Source organism: Hylobates moloch, unplaced genomic scaffold (assembly GCF_009828535.3).
Source record: "Hylobates moloch isolate HMO894 unplaced genomic scaffold, HMol_V3 SCAFFOLD_11, whole genome shotgun sequence".
NCBI classification, from domain to species: Eukaryota; Metazoa; Chordata; class Mammalia; order Primates; family Hylobatidae; genus Hylobates; species Hylobates moloch.
The window spans coordinates 96,712,981-96,729,138 of record NW_026652286.1 but is presented as its reverse complement, the minus strand read 5'-3'; the positions used below and the strand labels follow the sequence as shown (position 1 = coordinate 96,729,138).

The following is a 16,158-nucleotide window of genomic DNA, read 5'->3' as shown; positions in this document are numbered from 1 at the left end:
CCAGATTTACTAGTTGAAACTTTCTCAGCAAGGCCAACGCCTTTCTTACCTGGGAAAGTGGCCCCTGAGCCAAACAGTACTTCTACATAGCACTTGATACTTTTTATCTGGGAGGCATTTAGAAGCGGTTCTAAGACACTCATCCCATCTTCTATTGTGGCTAATAGTTCAGGTCACCAGAACCTGACTGAGGTTAAGAACAATGGAGAAGCAACAGGTATTCTATCCAGTGGGCTAATATCCTGAAGCATCTTTCAGATTCTCAGGTGACTGCCTCTGCTAATGTAAGGGTCTGAGCTCCAGGGGACCAATAAGGTCCTTTGGCCTCCTCCACAGCTTCTTCATGGCCATGATCACTTCCTTGTTTCTCAGGGTATAGATGGCAGGATTCAGCATGGGCGTAACAATTGTGTATAGCACAGAGACTGCCTTGTCCATGGGGAATGCCTGAAAAGGTCTTGCATAGATGTAGATGCAAGGCACAAAGATTAAGGTCACCACAGCAATGTGAGAGGCACAGGTGGGCAGGGCCTTGCTGCGGCCCTCCCACGAGTGGCTTTGGAGCATGACTAACAGTGCTGTGTAGGACCCAAGAAGCACCAGAAAACACATCAGGATCACCAGGCCATTGTTAGACACCATTAAAAGCTCTAAGACAAAGGTATCTGTGCAAGCCAATTTGATCAGATGAGGCACATCACAGTAAAAGTTGTCCAGCTTGTCAGGCCCACAGAATGGCAGCTGGATAGTCAATACAACCTGTACTATGGAGTGTGGATGAAGCCCCCCACCCAGGAGGCTGCCATGAGGAGTGCACAGACAGTCTGATTCCCAGCGTGTAGTGCAGGGGCTGGGAAATGGCAACATAGCGGTCATATGCCATGACAGTCAGCAGGAAGATCTTGATGCCTCCAATGAAGTGGAAGAAGAAGAGTTGAGTCAGGCATCCACCAAAGGAAATGGTAGGGTTGCCTGACAGCAAGTCAACCAGCATCCTAGGTGCCGTGATGGAAGAGTAGCAAAAGTCCAGGAAAGAAAGATTGCCCAAGAGAAAATACATGGTTGTGTGCAGGTGTGGGTCGGAGGTCAGTATGACCACAGTAAGAAGGTTTCCCACTAGTCATAAAATACACAGCAGAGAAAACAGTGAAGAAAACAAACCGAAGCTCCCAAACATGAGAGAGCCCCAGTAGAACAAATCCTGCCACCTGGGAATGATTTGCTGGATTCATCTGGTTGGTATGACCTGATCAATGAACCTGCTGAGAAGAAAGGACATATTACTCAGGGGATCTGCAGATTTCTCTAAAATAATTTCCTCTGCCTCCTCTGGGAAATTCTTCACTAATTCATTTACCATAAGGAGAATGTTGTAAGTGGTTCTGCAGGACACCAAGCATTTGAACATCATATATTGGTGATATCAAACTCCAAGGGCATAAAACTCAAGATAGCACTCATACTATTTTTGGTTTACAAGAATCAAAAATAATAAGCCCTCAAAAATTGAAAAATGGGATGTAGAGAAGACAGTGTTACACTGAAAATGAATTTTGATTCTTCCAGTAACTAGTTGTGTAAACAGAAACAAAAACAGAAACAATTATCTGCAATTCTTTAAGCTTTGCTTCCCTCATCTATGATATAAAATTAACCAAAATGTCCTCAAAGTCTCCTTTACTTTAATATTTGATACCACATGTGGCCTTAATTTAGAAAACCTGATGCATCCCTGCATGCCAGACATTTAGACAAAGCTTCCATGGATTGACAGATCTCTAATAGTTGTCCCAAAACAACAGAAAGTGCAAGTTGTCCATTGTAGCCCTGAATAAATATTCAGTTGCCTTCTGATATAGCTCTATCTTGGATATACATTTTCAGGCCTAGCAGGATACTGAAGCCATGGGTAAGGGAGCAGAATAGAAATCACTGGGGCTGGGCCCGGTGGCTCACACCTGTAATCCCAGCACTTTGGGAGGCCAAGATGGGCGGACCACCTGAGGTCAGGAGTCTGAGACCAATCTGGCCAACATGGAGAAATCCTGTCTCTAATAAAACTACAAAAATTACCTGGCATGATGGCGGGCACCTGTAATCCCAGCTACTCAAAAACTCAAAAATTGAAAAATGGGATGAGCAGCAGGCCGAGGCAGGAGAATGGCGTGAACCTGGGAGGTGGAGACTGCCGTGAGCTGAGATCACGCCACTGCACTCCAGCCTGGGAGATGGAGTGAGACTCTGTCAAAAAAAAAAAAAAAAAAGAAAAGAAAAAGAAAAGAAATCACTGCCCCCTGCACTTTAAAAGGGTAGTGAAGAACTACTAGTCTCTCTAAAATTAAATAAGAAAACACGTGATAGAAAAAGCTTCCTGTCTTGTGGCTCTGGGAAACCCAGAGAAACTGTACTCCCTGAGGAAACATAGGAGAAGGCAACAAGAATGTTAAACCACTTCCGAATCGTTTGAATGTCAGTATTAATTTCAGAGACATTACCCAAAGAATAATTTTTATTCATAGGGCAAGCAGCAAGAGGAAGCTATAAATATTAATTAAAATTTTAAAATCACCATCTAAAAACACAGAGCTACCTTGGAAACTTTCAAAATAAAAGGGGTGTTTTTATACACTTAAGTATTTTAAAACATACTCAGAAAGATGACTAAACAAATTCTAGAATAAAAGCCTTCATGTTGCTGAATAGAACTGTGAAGTGTCATTTCAATTTAATTTAATATTAAGTATGGATTTCAATTATATTTTCTTTCCTTTGTCCATTCATTCAGTAAGCATTTATTCAGCACCTTCTACTTACTAGGCACTATGCTAAATACTAAGGAGTTAAAGAGTAAGCCACAATGATTTAATGCATCTCTAAGTGTGTAACACTCTGTGTAGGAGTGTTCCAACACCTGCCTATCTATTAGGTTTCATCGAACCATATTGATATGGTTCGGCTCTCTGTCCCCACCCAAATCTCTTCTTGAATTGTAATCCCCATACGTAAAATGAGGGACCTGGTGGGAGGTGATTGGATCATGGGGGTGGTTTTCCCCATGCTGTTCTCATGATAGTGAAGGAGTTCTCACAAGATCTGATGGTTTAAAAGTGGCAGTTCCCTGCTCTCTTTCTCTCACCTGCCACCATGTAAGATATGCCTTGCTTCCCCTTTGCCTTCCACCATGATTGTAAGTTTCCTGAGACCTCCCCAGCCTTGTGGAACTGTGAGTCAATTAAACCTCTTTTTTGTAATAAATTATCCAGTCTTAGGTAGTATCTTTATAACAGTGTGAGAATGGACTAATACACATGTGTAGCCTCTTTCACACATAAACTATGATCTAGAGCACATCAAACTACTTGAAGTTCCCAGAACTTATGCTCAATCCATGCTTGCTTGATTTCCCATATTCATCTCTATGTATTTATTTTGCTTTAGTTTTAATAAAATTTAAACTAAATTTGTGTGTTTAAAAATACACAAATAATTGGGAATTTTCAGATTCGGTTCCAACATGTAAGACTTTGAAAGTCAATAGTCCTATCCTTAAAAACAAGAAAAAGCTGAGTAAACTGAAAGTCAATGGTTTTTCTTGGACCAAGCAGAGACATGAGGTCACAGGGCAAATGAACACCTGAAAATCTGGAGAAACATCTAACAAAATATGTACAAAGTATATATGAGGAAAGCTACAATACTCTGATAAAAGAAATTCAAAAACTAAATATAAGAGAGATATTTCACATTTATGCATAAGATGTTTCAATATTACCAAGATGTCAGTTCTTCCCAACTTGATCTATAGATTCAATGCAATATCAGTAAAAATCCAAGAATTTTATTTTGTGAATAGCAACAAACTGATTCTAAAGTTTATATGAAGAGGCAAATCATGTAGAATAGCCAACACAATATTGAAAGAGAAGAATAAAGTTGGAGGACCAACACTACTAGACTTCAAGACTTATAAAGCTATAGTATTCAAGACACTGTGGTATTGGCAACAGGCTAGACACATAGATCAATTAAACAGAATAGAGCTCAGAAATAGATCAACAGAAATATAGTCAACTGATCTTTGATGAAGGATCAAAGGCAATGCAATGGAATAAAGATAGCCTTTTCAACAAATGGTGCTAGAACTGGTTATCCACCTGCCAAAAAAAAAAAAAAAAATCTAGACACAGACCTTACACTCTTTAGAAAAATTAGCTCAGAATGAGTCAGATATTTGGAGATTTCAACACTAGTCTGTCATTGATTGATGGATCAAGAAAACAAAAAATCATAATATTGTGGACCTGTACAGTACAATCAATCAACTGGTTCTAATTGACATTTATACAATACACCATTGAACAACAGCAGAATATACATTCTTCTCAAACTTATATGGAATGTTCTCCATGATAGACCACATTATAGACCTGAAAATACACCTTAACAAACTTAAAATAATAGAAATCATACAATGTATGTCTTCAGACTACAGTGGAATTCAACTAGTAATCAAGAAGATAAAGATAGCTGAGGCCAGGTGCAGTGGATCACACCTGTAATCTCAAAATTTTGAGAGGCCGAGGTGGGAGAATCACTTGAGCCCAGGAGTTCTAGATAAGCTTGGGCGACATAGGGAGCCTCCATCTCTATAGACAATAAAAAATTAGCCAGGCATGGTGGAGCACGCCTGTGGTCCCACTTTCTCGGGAGACTGAATTGGGAAGATCGCTTGAGCCCAGGAGGTTGAGGCTGCAGCAAGTCGTGATTGTGCCACTGCACTCCAGTCTGGGTGAGAGAGCAAGACCCTGTCTCAAAAGAAAAAAAAAAGGTGGAAAATGCCCAAATATTTGAAAATTAAAGAAGACATTTCTAAATAACACATGGCTCAAAGGAGAAATCACAGAACAAATGATATGTTTTAATATAAGTAATACATTTAAAGGGAAATACAGCATATCAAATTTGGCGTGATAAAGCAAAAGCAATGCTTAGAGAGAAATGTATAGCATTAAATACATATATTGGAAAAGAAGAAATAGTTGAATTAATAACCTAAGTTTCCACCTTAGAAAGGTAGAGAAATAATCAAAATTTAAGCCTAAAGAACCAGATGAAAAGAAATAAGAAAGATTATAGCACAAATCAATGAAATTAAAATTAAGAAATCAATACAGAAAATCAATGAAACTAAAAGCTCAGTCTTTAAAAAGATCAGTAATTGATCAAGCCAAGAAAACAAAAAAAGAAAATTGATATGACACAAATTACCAATATCAGATGAAGGAGGGGTTATCACTGCCAATCTCATGGACATTAAAAGGATAATAAAGTAATAATGAGAACAAATTTATACCCACAAATTTGACGACTTATATGAAATCAACCAATTCCTTAAAAGACAAAAACTTATGCAAGGATAAATGAACAATCTGAACAGATCTATATCTATGTTAAAAATGAAGTCAGTTATTGTATACCTCCAAAAAAAGAAAGATTGCAGCCCACAGGCTCTTACTAGTAAATTCTTAAACATTTCAGGAAGAAATGATATAAATTCTCTGCAATATTTTCCCAAAGTGGAGCAGAAGAAACATTTTTCCTAAGCCATTTTATGGGACCAGCATTACCCTGATAGCAAATTCAGGTAAACACAATACAAAAAAAGGAAAATTATGGGTCAATATCTCCCATGAACGTGATGCAAAATTTCTCAACATTATCAAATTAAATCCAACAATGTATAAAAAGAATTATACTCCACAACCAAGTGAAATGTATTCCAGATAGCAAGACTGGTTCAACTTTCAAAAGCTAATAATTGTAATCCACCACAACCACAGGCTAAAGAAAAAAATTTATATAATTCTATCAACTGTTATCAAAAACACATTCTGCAAAATCCAACACCAATCCCCAACAAAGGCTCTTAGCAAACAAGTAGAGAAGCACCTTTTCAACTTGATAAAGAATATTTGCAAAAAATATGCAGCTAGGATCACACTTAATTGTGACAAAGTAAATGCTTTTTTTCTAACATCAGGAAAAAAAATAAGGTTACCTACTCTCACCTCTCCTATTAAGCATTATTCTGGATATCTTAGCTAGTATAATAAAATAAGAAAATGAAATAAAAGGTATTAAGAATGGAAAGAAAAAGTAAACTGTATCTGTTTACAGCTGACATGTTTGTCTATGTAGAAAATCCCAGAGAATACTGAAAAAAAAAAAAAAAAAAAAGAAACTATTGAACTATTATAGCAAGGTTACAAGATGGGTTCATATACAAAACTCATATACTGATATAGGAATAGCACTGGGTAGTCTCAGGAAGAAAGAAAAACCCAAACAACAACTCAAACAGGAACTAGGCAAAGAAACCATGGAATAACAGAAAATCCAAAATAAGGGAGAGAAAACAGCCAAAACTCTGGTCAGGATGACATGTCCATGACTCTTCTGGGCAAACCCAAATAAGAGGAAAGGGGAGGTGAATGGGAGTTCCTGAGATCCTGTCCTTTTCCAGAATACCTGATGATTATTCCACCCCCTAATTAAAGAAACACCCATAAAGTTAGAAACACAAACTTTTTTATGCGCAACCCATTCCCAGGAGCCCCCAACACTTCTCTCTTACGTGTGTACTCTCGCTTCACAATAAAAGCTTCTTGCCTTTCACTTTGTTCTCACTGGCCCCTGAATTCTTTCTTACAAAGATGTCAAGAACCTGGAAATGGGCTAGGGCTTGGGTTTCACCAGTGTCCAGAGACCCTTCTGGACCTTCCAGCAACATCACCAGCAATGAATAACTGGTATTCTGAATTTTAAAACAAGGCCAGGTGTGGTGGCTCAAGCTTGTAATCCTAGGGCTTTGAGAGACAATGAGGCCAATGAGCACTTGAGGCTAGGAGTTGAAGACCAGCCTGGGCAACATGGTAAGATCTGGTTTCTACAAAAAAATTAAAAATTAGCCAGGCATGGTGGCATACATCTGTAGACCTAGCTACTTGGGAAGCTGAGGCAGGAGAACTGGTTGAGTCCAGAGGTTGAGGTTGCCATGAGATATGGTCGTGCCACTGAACTCCATCCCGGGTGACAGAGCAAGACTCTTTCACAAAACAAAACAAAACAAAACCAATACCATTTGCAATAGCACCGACACAGAAATATTTATGCATAAATTTAACAAAAAATGTGCAGGACCTATATGTGGAAAGGTACAACACTGACTAAAAAATTAAAGATCTTAATAAAATATCCCATGTACCCCATAAATATATACACCTACCATGTACTCACAAAAAATGAAAATTTAAAAAAAGAGAGATATTTTGTGTTCATGGATTGGAAGATTCAAGATTGTTAAGATGTTATTTCTTACTAAATTGATGTATGGATTCAACACAATCTCAATCAACATCTCAGCAAGCTATTTTGTAGATATCAGCAAGCTGAATCTAAAGTTTATATGGAAAGGCAAAAGGCGTAGAATAACCAACAAAAGACTGAATAAAACAAAGTTGGATGACTCATACTAACTGGTTTCAATACTTACTTCAAAGTTATTATAATCAAAGCAGCATGATTTTCAGAGAGAAATAGAAAAATCAATCAATGAAACAAAACAGGGACTAGACACCTTCTCAAACAAATATAGGCAACCGATATTTAACAAAGGAGCAAAAGGAATTCAATGGAGAGAAGATTTGTTGTCTTTTCAACAAATGGTGGTAAAGCAATTTTGGATGTCTATATATAAAAAAAAGTACACATTTGATGCTTTTCATGAAAATAACTCAAAATGAAACTTACACCTAAATGTAAAATTCAAACTATAAAGTTTCTAGGAAGAAAACACCAAAAAAAAATTTATATGTCCTTGGGTTTTGATGGTGAGGTTTTTCTGATACAACAACAAAAATACGATCCGTGAAAAAAAAATGATAAATTGGACTTTCTCAAAATTAAAAATGTCTGCTCTCCAAATGACACTGTGAAGAAAATCAAAAGACAAATGACAGCAGTGAAAAAAATACTAGAAAGTCACATATCTGATAAAAGATTTGTATCTAAAATATAAAAAGGCCCCTTAAAACTCAACAATAAGAAAGTAAGCAATGCAATTAAATGGGTAAAAGAGCTGAACAGATACCTCACCAAAGATATACAGATGGCAAATAAGCACATCAAAAAGATGCTAAACATCATTTGTAATTAGGGAATTACAAATTCAGACAGTAATAAGACACCACTACACTACTATTAGAATGGTTAAAATTTAAAAATAAATTTAAAACTCTGTCAATTGCTAGTTATGATGCAGAGCAGCTGGAACTCTCATTCATTGCTGCTGGGAATGCACAATGGCACAGCCACTTTGAAAGACAGTTTGGCATTTTCTTCCAAAGGTAAGCATTGTCTTACCATACAAGCCATCGGTCATATTTTTAGGTATTTAGGAACCTGTTAGAAAATTTATGTCCACAAAAATACCTCCACATGTATGTCTACAGCAACTTTATTTATGATTGCAAAAATTTGAAAGCAAACAATATGTCCTTCAATAGGTGAGTGTATAAACAAACTGGTACATCCACACAATGGAATATTATTGAATAATGAAAAGAATTAAGCTTTTAAGCCACAAAAAGACACGAATAAATCTTAAATGCATATTGCTAAATGAAAGAAGCCAATCAGCAAAAACCACATACTGTATGACTCCAATTATATGATATTCTGGAAAAGTCAAAACTATAGAAGTGATAAATGATTATTGATTGTCAGGGGTTTTCTGGGAGGAAGTATTGAGTGGGTGAATTACCGGATTTTTTTTAGAGCAGTGAAACCATGTTTGATACTGTAATAATGGATCTATGACATTGTACATTTGTTAAAGCCCTGTAGACCTTTATAGCACAAAGAGTGAACCTTAATGTATGCAAATATTTTAAAAGTCATTCAGGAAGTCATAAGATCCTAAGATAGAATGCAGAATGTGATTTTAAAAACCAATTGTATTACCAATGTATAAAGCAACCTCATTGAGGAAGGCAGGAAGACAGAAGGGAAAGAGAAGAAAGTATTGACTTAAGTAAGTTTAGAAATGAGAACAGTCTATAAGACTAAAAGCAAAGCAACTATGCAAAACCACTGTACTTTCATTTATAAAGTAATTTTCCATGGAGGTACAGGAAAACAATACTAGTATCACTATACATGTATACCTCAATTGAACAATTAAGTAAATAAATGGCATATTGTGGAACCCAGGCTTCTCGCTATTGAAGTGTGAATTTACAGACAAGCAATGGGAAGAGGCTAAGATGATCCACATAGTAATGGATTAAAGATGGGGGCACCAATATAAATTCATGTTTAGCTTGATATAAACACAGATGGTCACATACAAAAATATTTATAGATACATGTACACACATGGGCAAGTATACATACATATACTTCCTTGCTTTGTCAGCTCAAAGTGCCTAGAAATAGTTAAATACCAGGTGTGCAAAGGGCACACCTAGCACTCAGATTTTTGTTTCTAATACATTCTCTAATAAAAGAAATCAAGTCTCCTTAGGAAAATAGCTGATTCTAAAACTGAGACAGGAAATATATGGGATGAGCCTGGAAGAACTCGTAGTGACAGAAAATGAGGAAGTGTTCAAAAAATTGATGGGATATATCAAAAGGACACAGGAATCAACTGAAAGAGCTTCCAATGGCCAAAGCTGAAGCAATTTGTACCATAAAACAAATCAGCATTGAATTGCAAACCAAAGCATTAAATAAACATCCATAATGTAAATACATGATTGAATAATAAATAAATGGGAGAGAATAGTCAAATCTCCCTTGCGGAAGAATGCCAAGTTATTTAGGTGGATACCCTCTCCTCAAAGAAGTGAAGCAAACTTTCACTCAAGTGCAAACTGCACATAGTATTCCTTCCAAAGAGAACATTATGGAAAGTGGTGAAAAAATGGTAAATTTCCAGTGGAGAACCTGACAAACATTACCCCAGCGAGGTAATTACAATAGTGTCAATAGTCATATCATGTTGATAATATGTAATGTTGATCTATGTGACATTTTATATGACATATGTCATAGTAAAGGAGAATTTCTCTCATGAATCAAGAATGGTTTAACATTAAAATGCAGGTAATAAAAATTTCTATATTAATGGAAGAAAGAAGAAAATTGTATGATCATTTCAATTGGTATGGAGAAAAGCATTTAGTAAAATTTAACATCTACTCATAGTGATTAGGAATAGAAAGACATTTTCTCAATCTAATAAAAGGTACCTACTAACAGTCAGAAGTCTATCTTATGCTTAATGGTAAAATATGGAATACTTTCTCCTAGGTCAGGAACAAAGAAATGATGGCCCCTCTTGCCAATATCAAAGAAATAAATACATAAAGATTGGAAAAAAATAAGTCATTCACAAATGACATCATTGTTCATGGATAAAATCCTAAGAAACATAAAGACACTATTGGAACTAATAAATAAAGTTAGCAAGGTCATAGAAAACATGATCAATTTTTTTTAAGATATTTGAATGTCTAAATACTAGAAACAAACATTTCTAGTATTGGGAAAATGGAATTTTTAATATGTCATTTAACAATATTCAAGCATGAATTTAACAAAAGACAAGACCACCACAATGAAAACTACAAAAACTACAAGACATTGCTGAAAGCCATTAGAGACCTAAATAAATGAAAAAGTGCCATAATTTTTAATTTTAGACAAAGTAATAACTAATAATTATAGTCAACAAGTATTAAACATAAACATATTATAAACAAACAAATATTCTAAGCACTATTTTATATATATATATAAACTTAATTATTTCTTATGGTTTATGAAATAGATACTATTATTACCCAGTTTTGTAGACAACAAAAATTGAGGCACAGAGGTTCTAAGGAACTTGGCTTAGAACTTAGCCCAGGAGATACAAACCTGGACCCAGGCTCAGTCACTCTGCTCTGGGGCAGTGTTTACAAAACAAAACACAAGGATCACTGGTAGACCATGTGATTAATTAAATGCTATACAAAAATCATTTTTATTATCTATTATATATTTAGAAAATTTTTGTACATTGAGCTTATAATTTCAGAGGTGTTATTGCTTAAGACAAATCTAAAATTTATAGTCTTATGACAGTCTGCTACAACCAGTTCACCAGAATTACACGTGAGACACTTGTGCTTGTCCATCATTGCTCTACCATGACTGTCCAGAAGTCTGGAAGGTAAATGTGGCAGGTCTGAGGTCTTTATAGTCCTTGGGCTCAAAGAAAATATTTCCATTTACTGATATTTGGGGGGTCACCTAAGGCTGGATCATCATTCTGTCATTCAAAAGCGAAGCTTATCATGGAGAACTCCATCCATATTCACAGAGCTCCAATGAGCTTTTCAGTGTCTCACTTAGAATAGCAACAGAGAGCCAAGGATCATCAGTTGGGAAAACCTCCAATAAGACAGAAAAAAATAAACAAGCTGAAAAAGAAAATTTGGAACAAACAGAGATAATGTAGGGAGCAAATGGAAATAATATCCTCAGAGAGAGACAAAAGGAAGTAATATCTAAAAATCAAGAAAAAAGTTATGAAAAATATCAATCAGCTAACAACAAAGGACTCCTGAATACTGAAAAGTTGATAGCCATAATAAAAAAATTTCCATAGGAAGGTTAGAAAATAAAGTCAAGAAAATATCCTAAAAATATGTGGAAAATAGTGAAATATGTGACAGAAATGGTACAAAAATCATAGAATCAAATTAGGAAGACCAATATCTGATTGATTAATGAGAGCTCTGGAAAGAGAATAGAGAAGAGAGAATAGAGCGGGAAACAAATTTGTTTTTATAGCGGAATTAAAAGAGCTCTCGATTCCAACCTGGTGCAATGGCTCATGCCTGCAATCCCAGCACTTTGGGAGGCCGAGAAAGGCGGATCACTTAAGGTCAGGAATTTGAGACCAGCCTGACTAACATGGCGAAACCGCATCTCTACCAAAATATACAAAAATTAGCTGGGCGTGGTGGTGGGTGCCTGTAGTCCCAGCTACTCGGGAGACTGAGGCAGGAGAATCACTTAAACCCAGGAGGTGGAGGCTGCAGTGAGCTGAGATTGCACCCCTGCACTCCAGTCTGGGTGATGGAGAGAGACTCTCTCAAACAAACAAACAAAAAATCACATATTGATAAAAGTTTGGAACACTTGGATGAAAGTAAATCTTCTCATGATTTTCAGAGGCTAAAAATACAGATGTCCAAAAAGAAATAAGAATTAGAAAGGCTTTGAACTTCTTAACAGCAGCACTGGATGGTAGAGCAATGGAGAAATACCTTCGACATTTTAATAGAAAATGACTTTCTTCCTCAAATTCTAGAATTGGCCAAAATATTATTCGAAGGGGAAAGTAGAAAAAAGACATTTCAGTCACTCAAGTTCTCAGAACAATTTTCAGAAACCTACTAAAGATGTATTCTTGCAAAATAGAGTAAGCCAGGACAAAAGAAAATGTAAACCAGGTGCAGTGGGTGCACACCTATAACCCCAGCTACTTAGGAGGCTGAGGTAGAAGGATCACACTAGCCCAGGAGTTCCAGACCAGCCTGGGCAACACAACGAGACTCTGTCTCATACAAAAAAAAGAAAGAAAAGGCTGGGCACAGTGGCTCACGCCTCTAATCTCAGCACTTTGGGAGGCCAAAGCAGGCAGATCATGAGGTCAGGAGTTCGAGACCAGCCTGGCCAACATGATGAAACCCCCTCTCTACTAAAAATACAAAAATTAGCCAGGCACGGTGGTGCACTCCCGTAAAACTCAGGAGGCTGAGGCAGGACAATCGCTTTAACCTGGGAGGCAGAGGTTTCAGTGATCTGAGATGGGGCCACTGCACTCCAGCCTGGGCAACAGAGTGAGACTCCAAAGGAAAGAAGAAAAAAAAAACAAAGAGAGAGAGAGAAAGAAAGGAAGGAAGGAAGGAAGGAAGGAAGGAAGGAAGAAAGAAAAAGAAAGAAAGAAAGAAAAATGTAGTATACAAGAAAGTGACTCTAACTCAAGGATATCCACTATGTAGGCCTAGAGGACCTAGAAATGAACCTGGGTGTTGCTCAAAAATGACTCACTAAAAAATAATAGGTGAGGCGATGGATATGTTAATTAGCTTGATTTACTCATTCTGCATTGTATACATATATCAGAACATTGCATCGTATCTCATACACATATACAATTATAATTTATCAATTAAAAACAGTATTTATTTTTAAAAGCAGACCTAAAAAGTCCAGTAAACAGGGGAGTCCATTATACTTCCAAATGCAGCACGTAAAACTCATCCAAAATCTAAGCTTGTCCTGGAAAAGGTAGAACCTCATCAGAAAATCTACATTCTCAGCATTCTCAAAAGTGCCAAACGTGGAAACAAAATTGAGATATATGGTTGCTTGTGTAAGCATATTTGACAACCAAAGCCTCCTAGACTGCATCAACAGTATTAAAAGAAAATGGCTGGGCGCGGTGGCTCATGCTTGTAATCCCAGCACTTTGGGAGGCCAAGGCGGGTGGATCATGAGGTCAGGAGATCGAGACCATGGTGAAACCCCGTCTCTACTAAAAATACAAAAAATTAGCCGGGTGTGGTGGTGGGCGCCTGTAGTCCCAGCTACTCGGAGAGGCTGAGGCAGGAGAATGGCGTGAACCCGGGAGGCGGAGCTTGCAGTGAGCCGAGATCGCGCCACTGCACTCCAGCCTGGGCAACAGAGCAAGACTCCGTCTCAAAAAAAAAAAAAAAAAAAAAAGAAAATTGCTTGTTAAAAACAAGGGAATTGTGAAAGGAACATAATTATAAAATTAACTGACATACTACTGTATTTGGACCTTTTAACAAACAGAAAAAGGTCTAGAGAACTCTACCAAGAGCTTTTTTTCTGATAAGCCAAAGTATAAAGGTCATACTCAGACTGCAGTCTTTTCCTCTGTATTCTCCAGCTGTGGCGGTGGGATTCTGGTTCCAGGAGTGACTACCAATGGTTAACAGCAGTTTCAGTGAAGCAATGGTTAAAAGAGAACAATTCCATCTCTTCCTCACACTAAGCAAAATGCACAGTGAGTAATGAACTATAAAAATTATTCCTGAAAATAGAGTCCACCACATTTCTACAGCCTCTCCTGGAATATAAAAATCACTCATATTTCACTAACAGAAATATTTTTCTCAGGTTACGTTCCATAATACACATAGCAGAATGAGTCTGTCAAATGTCAATGGTTCAAAAAACTACTTTTATTCATAAAATTTCTAGAAACTCTTCAAATAATAGTGTGTGCAATCGACATACTGTTTCTTGATAGCCAATTATGCTGAAATTCCTTTTCAGCCAGTAAGGCAGATTGCTTAAGCATGTGGATATCTTCTGACCTCAAGGGAGACTGGAAAACTCACTCCACCCACAGTTGACATTCTCATGAACAATAAATCAAGATTTTTTTAAAAAATTGTATCACTTTCAGTTAAGTTGTATTTCTCAAGGAATTTGTCCATGTCATCTAAATTGTCAAACCTATTAGCATAAAGTTGTGCATGATACTGTCATTCTTCTTTTAATCTTTGTAGCATTCTGATTGTTGAGCCAGAATGTTAAGGAAAAATGAGTGGGCCCATCTGTTAAGGTTAATATTTCTCTTGCTTGATAAACAGAATTAGCTGTCTTGGAGAATCAAGTTTCCCACAACATAAATATTCATCTATTTAAGTAAAAATGGTGAACCAAAATTGAATACAAATTAAGTAAATGAAGGGCTAGGAAAATATTAACCAGGAAAATGTTTAGAGAAGAAGCAACTGGAATAATAACAAGAAATAGGACTCATTATATATATTTTATTAACAGATTGAGAAAAGATATCATCTTACAAAAAGATATAACAGTCTTGGAGAGTTATGAATCTAATAGTGTAGCTTCACACTATATAAAGAAAAGTGCATTCGAATCATAAGGAAAAAATAAATGATACGTCCAGGTGTCAAAATCTACTATATTATATAAACAAAAAATCAGTAAGTGTATACAGAATTTAAACAACACTGTTGACCAGCCTGAACTAATAAATCCATAAAACAGTGAGCTTCCCAAAACAGAAAGTGACATTGTTTTCAAATACTCCGTGTCTTCCCCCACAAAATGCCATGTAGCATGTAACAGAAAATTTGAATAAACTCCAAATGGCAGAGTATGTGCTATACCATTACAGATTAGTAGTGAAAAAGTAGTTAAAACAAATTCACTAAAAAATTTTAAAATATATTTACACTAACTCTTCAGTTTAAAAAATTCAAATGTAAAGTTAAAATATAGTTAGTTAGAAACTATATATCAAAATCTGCAGGCCAGGTGTGGTGCCTCACGCCTATAATTCCAACACTTTGAGAGGCCAAGGCAGGAGCCTAGGAGTTCAAGACCAGCCTGAGCAACATGGTGAGATTCTGTCTCTACAGAAAATTTAAAAATTAGCCAGGCTTGGTGGTGTGTACCTGTGGTTCTATCTACTCAGAACTGGCAGGAGGATCGCTTGAGCCCAGGAGTTTGAGGCTGCAGAGAGTGATTGTGCCACCACACTCAAGCCTGGGTGACAGAGTGAGACCCTGTCTCAAAAAAAAAAAAAAAAAAAAAAAAAAAAAAATTCTGCAGAGAGAAGACAAAGCAGTAAGAAGAGAAGGATAATAACCATTTAATATATTGGAAAATAAAAAGAAGGAAAATATATAAATTAAGAATCTCACAAAAGACACTATAAAAAGGAAAAATATAGAGACAACAGCAGAATACCTCTCCCACCTCAGCAGCACTCCAGAAAAAAAAAAGAAAAAAAAAAACTATGGATATAATTAAACAAAAAACTCTTTCTTTGAATAAAATAGTAAATAACCTGGAGACTACTATATGGCAAGTTAGAACAAGACAGAAAAGGAAACAAACACACATTCAGTAGGAACTATCCAGAGAACAAACTATAGTGGAAAAATGGCAGTCTCTGCAAGACAGGGTGTTGGGAAAATTGGATATCCATATGCAAAAGAATGAAATTGAACCCTCATCTCACACCATCCACAA

At 36.5% G+C, this 16,158-nt stretch overlaps 1 protein-coding gene across 1 annotated transcript; it reads right to left on the bottom strand.

Moving 5' to 3' along the window:
• Positions 1 to 279: 279 nt before the first annotated feature.
• On the bottom strand, positions 280 to 1,232 carry LOC116477462 (olfactory receptor 4D5). The gene is given in 4 exon segments (XM_032168147.1): positions 280 to 774; positions 777 to 832; positions 835 to 1,118; positions 1,120 to 1,232. Coding segments are annotated over 4 exon segments (948 nt in total).
• Between the last annotated feature and the right edge of the window lie 14,926 nt (positions 1,233 to 16,158).